Here is a 17493-nt window from a genome sequence, read left to right on the forward strand (position 1 = left end):
CATCTACCTTCCAACCATCCACATTAACAATGACTTATAGTATGTGTATAACACTAATCACATATTTTCACCTTACTTCAAATGACACATTACTGAACAGAATGACTGTCATTTACCTCCTGCCCTAGAGACAGTAATGCTTATACATTTTAAGTTGCACTTAGCAATGTTTTTATATTAAGGGTGGTTTAAAAGATAAGGTCATCTGCCATGCCACAGGTGGCATATCAACTTTATAAGGTGATAATACGTGTTCTGCTGCTCCTGATTGAACCCAAAAAATATTACTACTTTATAAAAACTGGCCAGTGTCTTGGTACAAATTGTACCCTTAAACATCCCATGAAACAAGCCTATGAACCTCCTGGACAGTAACCTCATGCTGCACCAGGAAGTGCGTTGCATTCCTCACAAGTTTCAATCCTGATTTAATCAAACTGCCGAACAACTTTACCTGATCACCCACTGGTACACTGTCTAACAATTTGTTTCAACAGGATTTGCATTGCATTAACAAAATAATGATGCTGCTCTTAAATTCACATGAAAACATTTTTGGATTTTGGATGCAGTAATGCTGTCTCTGTCTGAAACATGTCTCTTTTGATACTGCCACAGAAGTCACACTTTTTCAAATACTAAACATGGGACAATATTTGCATGTTGACTACCTAGATGTCCCGTGTTTCTCCTTTGTCTTGTAGAAGTGTGGTCACTAATGCAGGAAGAGGAAGTCCAGCAGAGCAGATGGCGTCGCTCCCCTCGTGACCCAAACTTGCCCAGAACATCAAGGAGGAACCGCAAGAAGACCAAGAGCAGTCGCGACTGCCACTTGGAGAGGAAGGAGTTGCGGGTACGGGATCTCGGCCTTGGCTATGATTCAGATGAGATCGTCCTCTTTAAGTACTGTGTTGGCACATGCCACAGCTCCCGTAAGAACTATGACCTTGCCCTCAAAGCTCTTATGGACAACGGGAGCATCTCAGAGAAGAAGGTCAGCAGTCACCCCTGCTGTCGTCCGACCCGATATGAGACTGTGTCTTTCATGGACACCACGACTACATGGCAGACGATTAGGTGGCTATCAGCAGCCAACTGTAGCTGTGTGGGCTGACTGCAAAGATGAGTGTCTATCTGCAGTACACAAACACAAGAGTCTGTGTGAAAGAGCAGGATGCCCCAAGGCCTGGTCTCTATAGCGGGGGACGTAACCGTGGTTCAGTGCAGTGTCCAGGTCCTTCCCTCCTCTAAGACTTGGCTGTTGTTAATGGAGGTTCACATACCTTCAGATAGAGTCTGATGCCCTCAGCAGGCTACCAGGTTGTCTGCCACCTGCAATAAGCACAGAGGAGGAAGTCAGTACTGTTCCAGTCCATAGTGGATTATATTTTGTGTCCTTCATTCAGCCTATTGAAGGCTTTCCCTCGAGCAGCCATGTTCAAGGTCTTCAGCTCCTTAGCAAAATAAGCTCACAGTCACTGATGACATTTTTAGTATGCAACGTCACTATTTCACCATAATTAAGTATATTTCATTAACAAGTCCTTTGTAATTTTGACTGGGGGCTGTTGACTTCACTAGTAGTCTGTTTTTTGGCAGATCATACCTGATCAGTTATCTAACAAATATGTTAGCTAGTCCTCAAGTAGAAGCTAACGTTTGAAGAGGTAAACTGCATGCAGACATTTGTGGCTGAACATTCAGACTCCAGTAGGTATTACGGGGAACATGTTCTTAATTTGTTTTAAAAAATCATTAATTTGTGCCAGTTAATTAACAGGCCGAAAAACACTGCCATTCATTATCTCTTCAACTTTGAGGGTTGTCAGAGATAACAGTCATAACCCAAAAAGTATCAAGTTATCTCAATCCAAAATCTAAATAAATAAGTCGGCAGCATATTCAGATTGTTTATGGCAGCTTTTACTATTCAATAGAGTGGACATGGAGTGCTGGAACAACCAATTCAAATACAAATTTAATTTGATGGTACAAATTACCCCCATATGTATGAAAGAGGGAAATTTGACCCCCCAAAACATTGTCATCCAAAAATATATTTTCACGCTCATACTTTTCTTTGTTTAGTGCACTCGGTCAGGTGAGGGCAGCATTCATTGTATGAAGTGTAGTGGTGCGCCACGGAAAAAACAAAAGAAGAAGATGCTTGGTGTGTGTGTGCGCACACCTTCTGGGAAAAAGAGAGTTTGGACTGGTTTACCACAAGTTACCATCATCACCACCCACCCGCAGCACAGACACAAACCAGCTGTCGTGTTATTGTAACTGAAACCTCTAGCAGCCAACCTCCACTTTGCTAACTGTTGTCCTGAGGAGGTCTCTGTATCTCTTTGGGATACTTGCTTCACTTAAAGTAGCGTTGGTGATCCTGCATACTTGTCTCTGTTAACACTGGGGCCTCCAGCTATGAGTAGAGGAGGTAGATTGTCAATTGCTGCGTTCAAGCAACATAACGCTAATCAGAACCATGAATGAAATATTGAGATGAGTTAAAACGGTGATAGTACCTGCAACAGCAACATACCAGTACCAGTGATATTGAACAGAGTGGAATGTAAACAATATAAAAACATAACTAGAAGATAATAAGAATTTTATAAAAACTAGAATTAATAATTGCAAATATAAGCAAATATAGCCCCCCTCCTAACAACATGCTTAGCTCACAGCATATTAGAGCACTGCTTATATTTGAATTGAAGAAAGAAAGTTGTCCTGTTGTTGCAATGCAACAGTCCAATGACAACCCAATCTGAAATATACCGGCTACTTCAAAAATGGCCATTAAATTAAAATTAGAGTTAAATTTAAAATTGAAGACAGTTGTTGGGTTTTAATATGGTTTGAACTGTGAATGATCAGCTTTAAATGTCTGCATGTAGATGACACACAGTAACAACAGTTGTGTTAGCCTGCTGACGACTTGGCTATCTAACAAAGCCAAAAGCCTGTGTTCAGGTCACAGTAATCACTGTATACCTACTAAACATGTCTACCATATCTCTTTTAGTTTGAACATCACTGTCCTACTGAACATCCACACCAAGGCTTTGTTTACATTTAGATCTTTTTCACCTGCTTGGTTGTTTTATAGCCGACAATACTTCTATTCCATTATTTGCCAAACACCAGTTATTCAGTGAACCTCCGTGATTGAGCCAATGATTTCTGGATAATTTTCCTGAATCATCTCCATAACCTCGATTAAAACAAAGTAAAGACAGCAAGACAACAGCAAATCAACCAAAAACTCACTTTTAAGACCAAATACTATGATGTGAAGACATGCTTTACACAACTTACACGTTTCTAAAAGTTTTTCTCTTTTGTTTTGTAAAGTAAAGTAAAATGGTCTTCATAAGACCAACACTTGCATTTACCTTGTGATACCATTCTACCTTTCCTTCCAGGGCAGCTCAATAACTTACTATCTGGTCAAGGAAAACTCAATATGACAGCAACTGTAGTCATGTTTCAAAGTCTCTTGCTCTCTCTCTCTCTCTCTCTCACACACACACACACACACACACACATACACACACACACACACACACACACACACACACCAGAGGCTCTCAAAATTCACATCAGGTAATAACACACTGTCCTCTAATTGTAAAAGCCACAGCAGCTCTGGAGAGAATGTTTCAGCAGAGCTAGTTTACATCCCTGAAAATGGTCTATTGTAAGATGCCATTACAAATATAATCATGGGCCAACCATCACTCAGAGTGACAGCTTTTCACCACATGCTCTATTTTAAAATCAGGTGTGACATGATACCACTCATAGCAACCCAACCTGGAGTTTAAACAGTCAGTTTGAATGTCATTTCTCTTGCTTGTGTATCAAATTACATGCAATGTAGTGACATCTACAACAGATCAGTGTCTAAGCAGAATACATTTATCATCATTAATATAATGACACACAATAATAATGGCTGTACATTTTGATAATATGATATGAATTTGATACTGTTTTGAACTGGAACAAAAAGAGCAGTTTTTGATATCAGATGATTCAGCTAAACCCCAGATTCCCGTCAGTGACAGAATATTTTCAAACATTTGTCAATACAATTTTGGCCATATTGAGATCATGGTTATAACACACTCTCCTTAAAAAGTTAATGTTTGCAGTTAATAAAAACTGATAATGTAACAAACATATATATATATATACATATATATATATATATATATATATATATATATATATATATATATACATATATATATATACATATATATATATAAGCACATATGTTATTGACATTTTGCATAACATCTAATGGCATTACATTTTAACATTATGAATATTAGCAGCATTTTTTATGTGACAATCTAACATGATACGCTAAGAATAAACCAAGTTATTGATTAAGCATGATTAAACAAGATATCATCCTTCACCGGCTTCCCACCCAGTAGTAGTTTGTAGTGTTGTTTGCCAGGTCTGTGCAGTGGTGGGCCACATGAATGAGATCACATATCACAGTTTTAGTTGTACAAACCCATATCTGCGGCAGTTCAAACGTATCCATGAAACAAATAAGTACCCTTAATTAAGCTTAATATTACAATATGTTATATGTTATTATATTTTTCATAACAAACTTCCACAGAAATTATAATGTAATACCAATCACAATGTATTAACTTAAAGGTGCAAAATGTAAGAATTGGCCACCTGTCAAATTCATACTCCAAACAAATAGGGGACAGCATTTCACCAGAGTAACTGCTAACTGCTGCTAGCTGTAGCTGCAGTAGCTAGTAAGTTCAGTTAATGGTGTAGCTAGCGGTCGTACTGGATGACTCTGACCCGACTGGGAGCTCAGAGCACAGGGGAGTGCTGGCTGTGTTTACTGTCACCTCTAGAGGCGCAACATGTATAGGAGCTAGCTGCTTAGCATGCTAACTTCAATAGAAATCTCTGCAACACAATACATTGACATCTTTGACATCATCAAAACTGATTTCTTCACTGTTGATAATTTTAGTTTATTTAGTGTTTAAACTAAAATTCTTACATATAATACACAATACACAATAAGGCTGTTAGATAATGTGCTCAACAATTTATGATAACAATACTGTATATGCAGATCATTACATGTTTTTATGACAGTATCTGCAGTTATCATTTGTAGCTTCATTTCATCGTTCAGCTTCATCGTATGCAGCTTCATTTGGACACCTGACTGGTTTGATACACAGTGATTACACTTTTAAAGTCATCTTTGCACACATCAGCACATTTGTTGAAAGCATTGTTTCACCTTATTCCATCCCTCTGTCCTGCAGATATTTATGAGAGAAACCTGAGTGGACCACATATACCTCGACATGAAAAGCAGTATTCAGTCTCCAGTCCTTCCACATCTGACCAGTAAAAGAAGGATTTGGATCTGAAACATTGGAAAAGTATTACAAGGCACATAGTGGAATATTTATTTTGTTCTCAGTCAGTATTAATTCAAGCTTTTTGTGTCAGATTAATTGAAAAGTAGTGTAAAATATCCAATGAAGCATTAGCCTGTCCTGTGTCTTAGCAGTATGTATCTGTCCTGAGTGTTTCCTGCAGATAACAAAGCACCTCCTCACATTTAGATTACTACGAGTGGTTCTGCCACACAGTGTTGAGCTCAGTGAACACTTCCATCCTTCTTTTTTGTTTTTCTTCAAAATGATCATGTGAAGAATGCTTCCAGCCAAGCTTGCACAGAATCTCACATTTGCTTTCAATTACACTGAGTCATGTTCTCATGACAGCAGGTAGAGGTTGTACTATTTAGAACCAATATATAAGCCTATGAATGAGATCAACCTCTCTAATTAAACAACAAAATACTACTCTTCTAATCCACAGCAAAGCACTCATATCTGAATTTTACTTACAGAGTTTTGTAGTAGTACTCTAGTAGTACTCCACACATTTATACTATTGTTGTCATTACTAAAAGCTTCACATTAAAGTATACACAAGATACATCATGTACTCACTGTAAAGTGAATCATGTCACCTTTTACAGAGCTAGGCTGTTTCCCTCTGCTCTGTGTAAAGATTGGATAAATAAGGACAAGGGTTACTTCTCATTTCTATCACAGCCTCCTCACTTCCCTCACTTGTGTCGCATCTTAGCCCCCACACCTAAGACACCTGGAAGAGATGCATGGTAAAGATCAGAGGAGAGAGGAACTGATACAAGACAGTCAGTCCAATAAAGTGTTCCATGAAGGATTGTCTCTTGTATGCCCACTCATGCCTCCTTCAGGCAGCCTCCTTACCCCTTTCTCCTCTAAACATAAATAAGAGGATTGAGCCGTCCATCGATTTCTGGGTCACCTGAGTACAGATGATTGAGGAAACATTTAATAAGGCAAATGAGAAGTACACTATGCAGATATGAAATTGCTTTCAATCTCCCGTTGATAAGTATGTTGAATGGGCTTGAGGTCAGGTGACTGTGCAGGAAAGTCAATGATATTCTGTGCTCCTTGGTCTTCTTTAGTAGTTGTGTCAAAGCTTTGAGGTGTGTTTGGGCTCATTATCATGTGACATCACAAGAGGCTTTGTGGAACACTGTCAAATCATGCTGGGCTAACATGAGTCAGCAGGTTTTACACGAAATTGTGGAGTCCATGCAGCTCTAGTGCATGAAGGGGAACAAACCAAATACTGAGATATTCTGACATTCATGGACATATTTTTCACTCAAACTGTTAAACTGGTGTTATCATTTGGAATGAAAAAATAGTTTTGCATCCAAAACAAATACAAATAGAAGTATCTTGTGTAGTGGTCTCAGACTTTTTGACCCTACTGTATACACACACACACCCACCCACCCACCCACCCACACACACACACACACCCACACACCCACACACACCCACACACACACACACACACACACACACACACACTTAACTTTGCTGTCAGATTGTGTACATACAGTTGTTGAATGGGGTTCCATGCAGTGTATCACTAGCAACATCATGTCTGAGGCCTTCTGTCACCGTTCATGTCCAAACTTCTCTGTTAGATGCTATGCATCATGTTGCCTTAATGTACATACAATTATTTATTCTTTAAATTATTTTATTTATTCTTAATGTCTTTTTGTGTTGTCATTTGTTATACAGAATAATCTATATTCAGTTAAAGGTCCAGTTTGTAGGATAGTGAAAGACAGAAGATAGATGAGTCTCATTCCAGACCCGTCACATACCAGTACTTTGGCTTGTAGGTCAGGCTGGCCACCAACCAAAAGCATTGGTATTTGATGAGTCTGGAATGAGACCTTTTCAACTATCTTACAAACTGGACCTTTCAGAAGACAGTAACACTTTACCTGAAGTACATTTTGAGACACCCAGAAACCAGTTTCATCTATATTGCTGTAGATATACTGGGCTACTGTACCCATCAATGTATTATTTCTTGCCAACAGATTTGACATTAGTCTCATAGCATGATGGTTATGAACCGTATGGAGTCTGGAGCATGCCACCAGTATAACAGTTAGTGAGTGTTATATTCTAATCATTTAAAACATTTTAACTTAATGTACTCACCCCGACAACAGACCAAAACTTGCTAATCACAGCTCTTGCTGCTGCTTTGTTGGTTGCCTAGTATTGGCTGCCACACTGCCCATACATCTTTACATTGAAGAGAGACAACTGAGGCAAAGCAAAGTATGAGGAGGAACATGACAAAAGGGAACAACAAAATGTCAAAAGCTTTTCAGAATGTATTTTGCTATTCTATTTTCAAATGTTATTACTAACTTGTCATTTAAAATTATGAATTGACTTTATTAACGCGTGTGAAAATCATATATGCCCCATCTTTAGCTGTAGGACAATGCATTTTATAGATGATTTAATAGATTTTTACATTTATCAGACAATATTTTAATTTACCATTACATTAATTGCAACTATTTAGTAAAGGCCTAAAATATGAGTATGATGTCTCATAATCCTGAATGAGACAGCTTCAAATAAAGTGTTACTGAGAAGGGCTTGACTAGCTGTATGTGGATTAGTGTTAAAGACTTAACTGTAATCCAGCCTGTCCTGCTCCATGTACCACCACCCAGTGAGGAGTGCCTGAGCCTCCTGAAGCTCCACAGAGCCAACACTCTGCACCCAGAGTCCTCTCTGATTCACTGTTTGCAGTGCACTGCTCTTACATGATGACTCTGGCCTGTACTGTATGTCATGACCCATTACATAAGACATAAGGTATTCTTCTGTGAGTCAGTTTAAGAAATGTTCATAGACTTCATATATGTCCTGGTACTGTATTATCTCAAACATATTCAGAATTGTTCACAATGTATTCTAAAATGTCTTCTGACCACTATTTTTGTACATTATACATAATAAAACATTTTGAACAGTCTCTTGTCTGGCTCTGCTAAATGTGCATCTATTTCTAAAGAGAGGAATTTCTGTTCGTCTGTCCGTTCATCTGATCTGCTTCACACTTGGCAGGTTTGTTTCTGAGGACCCAGGGAAGTGCAGTGTTGAATTTGCTGCAATATGGACACATGACACATTATGAAATCTGGAATAAACAGTGATCACCACTCTGCGCAGCAGCACGGGTGTGGCCTCAGCACTCTGGCTTCATGGCTCTGCAGACTTAAGCTCACGCGATCTCATGGGGAAGCAGGCGTAAACAAAATGGAGGTTAGCGTGGTGCAACAACTTGCTGTAGTAACGTGTTGCAGTGAGGAAAAAAAAAAGCAGAAGGTTAAATGATTCTGGATGAGTGGTCAACACAGGTTTTCATTTCTTCAGAGAGAACTGGAGGTGAGATTTTAAGTTTCTGTCAACAGTAGCATGCTAGCTAACGTTAGCCTCAAAGGCTACAATGGAAGCCTCTCTCACTAGTTGGCAGGGAAATCACTAATGTATTTATCCAGATTTTAAATGTTAGGGTGACCTCGATGAGTGTGATTGCATAGCTGCCAACTCTCATGCTTTCGCCATGTGACACACGGTTGAGTGCGTGTGAAAACAGGCAAAACCGCGTGTCACACGGCAAAAGCGTGAGAGTTGGCAGCTATGGATTGCAGTTCAGGAGGCTTCAGACTGGATCTGTACTAGTTTATCCACCATCATTGTGGAGTCTTACTTCTTTTCAGCAGCACTTTAACATCAGGGCTTCCCACAATTTCTGCTTCTATCCCCTTAACTTTTTGTACACAAGGGATTGTAGTGGTTATGATGACTGTCAGTAATGGAACACGAACGAGGGAGCTAAGCTTTTAAACATTTTTACCTGCTTGTCAGTTTAAAATGACTGAGTTTGAATTTCTTGGCACATAAAAAAAAAAGTACTACTATTTAACCTTTTATCTTCAGTAACAGAACAATTTGCTTTTCATTGTGACATAGATTTCCCATGCCACTTTAAAATCAATTCACAACACAGAAAAAAGATTGAAGAGGTGGAGTGCATTTCACTGCTGATACTGAAGGGAAAATGTATGTATCCCACCGCACACCAGTCAAGTTGCTGTTCCTGAGTTGTGGTGTTGAATAATGGGCTGAACATTTTTTGCAGAATATTATGATGTCACAGTGAAGTTGACCTTTGACCCTTTGTATATAAAATGTCATCACTTATGGTAGATAGGATAGATAGGATGACACTTGCTGTCCAATAACACATCAAAGGTCACTGCCCTGGGAAAGGCATGATCAACACAAACATCAGGGGGTCACTGTTTGGGGAAGAAGTGATTAACAACTGTCATAAAGTATGTAACCACTGGTCTGTTGTATTAAAGTTTGAAACATTTGGAAGACTGGAGAGAACACTGTGGGTCTTCTCTCCATGCTGCATGTATTCAAGAGATCTGATTCATCACACTGAGAGAGAATTAGCACCTCTTTACCTCAACAAGGAGAATTTCCCTTACATGGGGTAAGTTAGTACACTTCACATTACCCCTTTCATGTTGGAATGAAGCACATGGAGAGAGTGGTGAGCAAAACAGAGCAAAAAAAGACTATTGTCCTGCTCAGTATATTCATCAAGTTATCAACCCTGTATCTACAATAAAATAAGAATGTTTTAGACATTATTACATGTTAATTTAAGTCAGTGTAAGCTATAAAACAAGGTCATAAACTCTGAGCCACTGTCTGAAACAGTTTTGTCAAAATGGAGGCTGTGGGGTAAAATGTGCCAGTGATGCTAGGGCAAGTTGAGCCACACACACACACACAAACTTTCTGTGTTTCACAAGCCCTTTTCACACAGAGTCGCCGCATTATCGCCGCAGCGGCGGTTCGCCAATTCTCTGCTGTTGTTTGTTCACACAGAGCCAAGCAGCTCCGGCGTAAATACGCACCAGTGTGTAATTCACACAGAAAGCCGGCGCTGCGGATCCAAAAGAGGCGTGACGGTACACGTCATGACATTGATGTCTGTGTGTTTTTTTCAACATGTTTGCCCCGGTGTCCTCCTGTTAATCTAAACATGTTTTTTAATCATATGGATGCTGTTATAATGTGTTGTGATTGAGATCCTGACCCACCATGTATCCTGGAAAGTGACAAAGTTACGTTTTTTGCTCTAAATTACATAATTACACAATCGCCATCAGTAAACAGGACGTTTTTTGACTCTGTCAGTCGCGGGGAGGGATGCTGTTTTCTAGGGGAAAGTTCACTGAAGTCTCGGTCGGGAGGGCTGACCGACGCTTTTTTTCGGGCAGAAATGTGACAAAGAGTCAGTAGGATGGACAGGATGACAGACAGATTGACAGAGGCTTCTCCACGTATAACTGCTGTATTTTATTCCTCATATAAGTTGCCAAAGACACTACCAGTTACTACTTTACTGTTGTTTGGTCCTGTAATGTTGCTTTGTGGGACAGTGAACACCATCAGATCGACACGCCGCCAGCTTATCCGTTCACACTGGTTCGGTTCGCCAATGCTGTGCCTCTGATACTACCTCTGGAGGTGCATCAGAGGCGCAGCGAAATTTCACCCTTGCCGCATCTGAGACTTTCACACAGAGGAGGAGGCAGAGAATTGGCGCAGGAACCCCACACTCAAAGGGCAGTGTGAATGGGGCTATCGTTACAAGTCTTACAATGATGATAAAAATGGGATAAATAGGCCTACCTGATTGGTGACTAATGTTAAGTTTAAGCTACACACGGAATACATTGTACACAAAAACATAGATTCTCTGTGTAGCTACACACAAACATTACAGTTTCATCTTTACTGAAAATGTTCAGTAAAGATGTTTAACAAGCACACACAAACATGTGGTTTGACCCTTAAAGTATGAGTTTATCCTTGGGTTAACCCTTGATGCCATTAATAAAGTTTAAAATCATCTCAAAATTGTTTGATTTCGTCTCATTTATATATCTATATTTAATGATGGCTGTTTATCCCTAGAGGGCCCAATTTACCATGACCCCGTGATCAATTTAGCCCAACTTGGGGCAAGTTGTGACTCCTTTCTTTTTTTATTGGTTATTGTTCTGAAACCATCAAAGTTAGATAACTTGCTTTAATTTCCATGGGCACACAACCACCTGAGGTATATACATTAACTATTATTTGAAACAAATACACTTTTATTTTGCAGTAAAATCATCAAACGTAAAAAGTGGCATCTCTTACCCTGTTCTTCCCTACATAAAATTGTATTGTATTTTGATTAATTTCATTGTTTGGTTTGCTTGGCATTTTAAATCTTCCATACATCAACAATATACAGTTTTACACAGAGAGTATGCCGTTTCTATTGTTTATAGATAAAGATGAATGACCAAGGTCTTTGATGATGATTGTTCAGTTACCAAAGACATTTGTGAACAATTAATTTATGTTAAACTGACTGATTTACTTTTCATTTTAGGACCTTCGCATTTGATTATTTCATGTAACTTTACCTGGTATGTGGGTGGAGGAGACATGCAACCATAAAACATTCATCTGGAGAAAACACTACTTTAGTGATTAACATCCTGAGTGATGGGGAAAAGAGCAGACTGCACCATCTCTCCTCATCCCTTTGAACAGTCATCAAAATATCATGGCTACTCTTTCTGAGGATGTGAACACAAAATAGAGTTTCAATCTCCTCCACACAAAGTGCATTACTGGTAATAACATCACAGTGTGCGCCCTACAGCATGTACACACCTGAATGTAAAGAAAGGAGACGCTGCCACCTACTGGTTGACAGAGTTTATCAAACATTAAACAAACTCAAATACATCATTTAAAAAAAATCAAGTGAATTTCTGACATATTTGATTGTATTTAATTGTATCAATCCTAGTGCCAACTAGAAATGATTTTGTGTGTGTGTGTGTGTGTGGGCTCCATGATCAGAAAAAAGCGACACACCCAGGTCAGGTAAGGTAAACTGGAAACGCCTTTAGGAAAATAAAATTCTTGTGTGGGGAAAAAGGGGAATAGTTAATTGATTAAAGATTGGTAAGACCATAAAATAGGAAAACTATGGAGCTAAATAACAAAATGAGCATGTAGCTACAAGATACAGAAGCCGAGAACAGCCATGAGTGCAATTCTTTATTTGGCTGTTATCCCATCACAAGTAAATGATTGGTATCTGCAGGCTGGGCAAGTAACAGAACACATCTAAGGGGGTAACGCAATTACGATACAAAAAAGGGGTGACTGTATTCTGGTAAAGTTGCAGGAAAAAGATGCAATTAGATTAGGAGGAGTTAGGAGGAACATTATAAACTTCGTGAAGCGCTGTTTCTGACAAAGTCTTAATTATTTGGGCGTTCTTCTTCTTCTTCTGTTGGATTTGAATGGCGGCTGGCATCCAGCTTAATGGTGCATTGCCGCCACCTACCGGACTGGAGTGTGGTACATTCAATTAGCAGGAAAAGAAAGAAAACTATAAATAAATAAATAAATAAAATAATAATAATAATTAAAGCTGCAAGCAGCGATGAACGGGCCCTCGCAGTCCACGCGCGTAGGGGCGTGCTGCTGTCGGGGTGTGCTGCTTACCCGGCCCCATTGCCCAATTATTGTGTACACGTCTTAACTGTCCGTGTTTGGGTGGGCTGCTCCTGACTGTAGTAAATAATGTATGCTGAAGTTCGAAGAACTCCCTGCAATCTAAATGAAGAACAAATAATGAGACAACTACACTGCGTGACCCTGCAGACTCTTAAACAGAGGTTTGTATCCATTAGCAAGGCAGCACTGCCGTCTGTTGGAGAAACCCTGAATTTACAATCAAAAGTGAAGGCAGTAAAGCTGTTCTTTCGTTATTTAGCAATAAAAGCGCCACCTATTGGCCGATTGGCACCAAATTTTGCAGAAACCGTCACCGGGCCATGGAACACAATTAGCAAAAAGTTTGGTAATGGGACTGTATTTGGTCAAGATATGCAACACTCCCTGTTTGGAACGAAATCTGCAGGAAGTTGTTATTTAATAACTTGAGTATTCTTTGGAATATCAAAATTCTTTTAATAACTTTTTGTCAGGAGCATCCACAGATGCTGTGTGCAAAGTTTCGTGCAAATTGGTGAAATTGCCTGGGAGGAGTTCGAAAAAGTAGGTTTTTGCGACATTTTACAAATTTGCGGAAATGGGCGTATATGGCCTATATCAGGAGATTCAGCACAATTCACTGAACGCGTGGATATAAGGTTTTTGAATGTGCGACAAACTATGTGGGAGTTATAAGCCAAAACGCACTTTCCTTGATTATAGCGCCACCTAGTGGTGGAAATTCACACCAACAACAGATTATAAAATTTTTCGCCAGGTGTGACGTATTTTCCAAGTTTGGTGAGTTTTGGGGTATGTTCAGGCAGTGAAAAATGCGATCATTTGGGACAAAGAAAAAAAAAATCACTACAAAAACAATAGGGTCCTTGCAGGTTCCCTGCTCGGGCCCTAATAATAATAATCACACTAATATCAGTAATAATAACTAAATCCTGTCCATTAACCCTGTTTCCCTCAGGAATTTTCTTACATATTTACTAACATTTTCTGACCGTTGCAGCAGGTTTCCTATTGTGAACCTTACTTTTTCCCTTTGCAGGGCTGTTTCCAGTTCTCTCCACTCTCTCTCATATGCCTTACACTCTATCAGAACATGCTGTACTGATTCATGCTGGTCACAGGTTCTACATTTGCCAGTATTATGTGTAATGTTCTGTTGAGCCCTGTGTGCCCTAGCCTGAGGCGGGTGATGACCACCTCCTCCTTCCTGCTTCTGTCCAGCACTCGTCCTCCCCCCACTTGCTTTTGTATGCTATAAAAGTGACTTCATGTCTCGTTTATGTCCCAGTACTCTTGCCATATCTTTTGCATTTGTGTTTTTATGATTGACTTTCCTTCAGCTCTCCCTAGCGGGATATTGTTGTTTATTGTTTGTGACCTGACTGCCTGCTTTGCAAGAATGTCCACATCCTCATTGCCCTCAACCCCTGCATGAGCCGGAACCCACAGAAAGCAGACTGTCCACCCCCCCTGCTTTGAAGTTCATACAACAGCTGATGTATCTCCATAGTTAGGTCCTGTCTGCATGATTTCATTGTTTTGATACTATTTAGGGCTGCCCAACTGTCTGATGCAATTAGTGCATTAACACTACTGTCTCTCTTTAACCACCTTAGAGCAAGTTTAATAGCTAAGAGTTCGACCGTATACACTGAAGCATGGTCTGTTGCTCTCTCCTTCACTGCCAGTTTACACTCTGTAGAGGTAGAGGAACACTCAACATATACTGCACATCACATAAACCAATACTTTCAGCCTTTAAATTTCCAACCCAGCCCAGACTCCAGAAGTTTGTCTTGCTATGCTCTGAGCACTCCTCTAGTATGGCCTTTGCTGGGTGAGACCTTTTGTGGCCCTGCAGATACACCGAGTATGCCAACATGAGCGTCACCCTCCTTATTCTCAGAGGTTCTTCCCCCATCTCAACTTGCAGGGCTGCTACTGGAGAAGTCTTAAAAGCCCCACTACATATCCTCAGTCCCTTAGCCTGCTCCACATCCAACTTCTTAAGGTGACTCTCTGCTGCTGATATATAAGCAACACTACCATAGTCTAACCTGGCCCTCATCATGGCTTGGTATATGTTTAGCAGAGACTTCCTGGTTGCACCCCAATCCCAACCTGCCAGACACCTCAGGAGGTTATTAACTTTTTACATTTATCTCTTACCTTCTCAATATGTTGCCTCCAAGTAATCTTTTCATCAAACAGCACTCCTAAAAACCGAGTAACTTTAACTTGCTCCAGTGCTTGACCATATAACTTTATTGACACCTCTTTATGTCGTTTTGCAAAACATATCACCTGGGTTTTTGCTACAGATAATTTAAACGCCCACCTATTTGCCCACTGCTCCACTTTATCAACTGCTACCTGCAGTTTCTTTTGCAGATATTCTTGATTTCTCCCCCTTACCCATAACGCCCCATCATCAGCAAATAATGATTTACTTATTCCTCCACCCACCTCCTCAAATACATCATTAATCATACAGTTAAAGAATATTGGACTACATAGACTCCCTTGTGGCGTTCCATTTTCAACCTAATACACTGGTGAATATTCTGTCCCTACTCTTACCTCTATAGTTCTCCCAAACAGGAAGCCCAAAACCCAGTTTTTGGGCTTTCTTGTCAATTCGACACATGTTATAGCCTCGTTTCAGTTCCCACATCCATGTTTTACACCATTTTCCTGCGTGTCCAGTGTGAACAGCGAGGACATGAACGGATGAAAATGTGCTGCACCTCTGTACGTAGCTGAGCGGCCACCCTACACTCACACAGCGCTCTGTTCGACCTTTCCTGCTTGCCGTAGTGTTGTGCAAAATTTAGCGCGAACTTAATACAAAGCGAACCTAAACCGAGCGGTACCTGCTGTTTCAACTAAAAGTACAGCCGTTGTCACTGTTCTGTCACCGAAGATGACGACAGTAAGTGTTGCTTACAGTACTATGTGTTAGTCAACGGCCTACAGCTGCATTGTCATGTGCTGTGGAGATGAAGCCGAAAGAGCTGCTAACTGAACGTTAGCTGTGAGGAGGCTAACATTACACATTAACATTACGGACAGCTCACTCACAACAGGCACGTCGAGGAAACAAGAACCATGGTAAGCAGGCCGAATTATTACTATGATGCTACAGGCTGCATTCAGTTGCATTCAATTTTACACCATCTAATGTCTATCTTCGTATAAAATCCTAATCCCAGAGACGGAGTCTGGCCCCCAGCCAGGTTGCCAAACGGAAGCAGGCAGGAGATTCGTGTGAAGATGATGAGTGGACATGTAGAAGTGTAAGTACATTAGTATGAATATCAGAGATGTCGAGTTTCACCAAAGGTTTGGACTGAGACTTTGGGGGAAGGGACCTTTGGCCACTAGCGAAAGACATGGGTCCGTTTGAAGCCAGATTTAGAGTAATATCTCATTTTAAATTAACAGTAGGATTGGACTGTTGTGATGTCATTATTTGGTCTTAACCATCACTATTTGCTCAGTTTCTCACTAACCTCCATGCCAGCTACTCTCCCTGTCCTGTTGGCCTCTGCGTGCTCTCTCCCTCTCTGTCTTTACTCTGAATATACCAGAGAACATGCAAGAAATATTATCAGTAAATTAGTGACTAGACAGATGTTCATACACATAGTCTACATTAAGATAAGACTGTTGTGATGTCATTATTCAGTCTTATTCTCTCATTTTTCAGGCAGCCCCTCTCCCCCACCTTAAAAAACAGTTTCCTGCAATTGTACATATTGTTCATAATGGACCAGCACAAGTAGAAATACAAATAATTATAAAATCTGATGAAGCAAGAAAGATTCAGACAAATTATCACTGGCCAGAATGAAAGCAGGTCTTTGTGCTTCTTCCCTGACATCTCTGAAACAGATAAAAAAAAAAAAAATCAGAAGTGTAGTGTGTTTGACCCACACAGCCTCAAAAAGTAGCTCCTGTGCTGTAAATCCCCTGAGCTCACAGTATCAGTGAGCTCGCAAGCAAATTAGTGATTTCTGTTTTTAAATCCAGTCTGACACTCTACACATAGACACTTTCTATAGAATTATCATTCATTTCTTCTGTTGTCACCGGTGGATCAGTTTGGTCCAACAATCACAAAAAATCTATTAAAGCTATTTACCACATCGTCCATATTATAATTTTCATTATCAATACATTACTGAGGATAGCTTATTGGTTTAGAAACATTTCTAATAATACTATTTAATATATTCCATATTCCTTTAACATTATTTTTATTATCATCTAATATTTTACTGTAGTAGTCCTTCCTACATCTCCTTGTAATATTAGTTAACTTATTCTTATATTTTTTATTTTATTTTCTGCCTCTTGGTAACATTTGGAAATAGGCTCATACTGTACATTGTGTTGATGAATTCTTCATTCA

The 17493-nt window shown here is 39.8% G+C and overlaps 1 protein-coding gene across 1 annotated transcript in view; it reads left to right on the plus strand.

Annotated features, from left to right (window-relative positions):
* The first annotated feature begins 15933 nt into the window (after window positions 1-15933).
* The window catches only part of rad54l (RAD54 like), a 32803-nt gene continuing 31243 nt past the window's right edge, over window positions 15934-17493 (plus strand). Inside the window, exons 1-2 of the mRNA XM_073476686.1 lie at window positions 15934-16190; window positions 16292-16375. Of these exons, the coding sequence (XP_073332787.1) occupies window positions 16188-16190; window positions 16292-16375 (87 nt within the window). The 5' untranslated portion in view covers window positions 15934-16187. The remainder of the gene's footprint in view (window positions 16191-16291; window positions 16376-17493) is intronic.

Source organism: Pagrus major, chromosome 11, assembly GCF_040436345.1.
Source record: "Pagrus major chromosome 11, Pma_NU_1.0".
Classification (NCBI taxonomy): domain Eukaryota; kingdom Metazoa; phylum Chordata; class Actinopteri; order Spariformes; family Sparidae; genus Pagrus; species Pagrus major.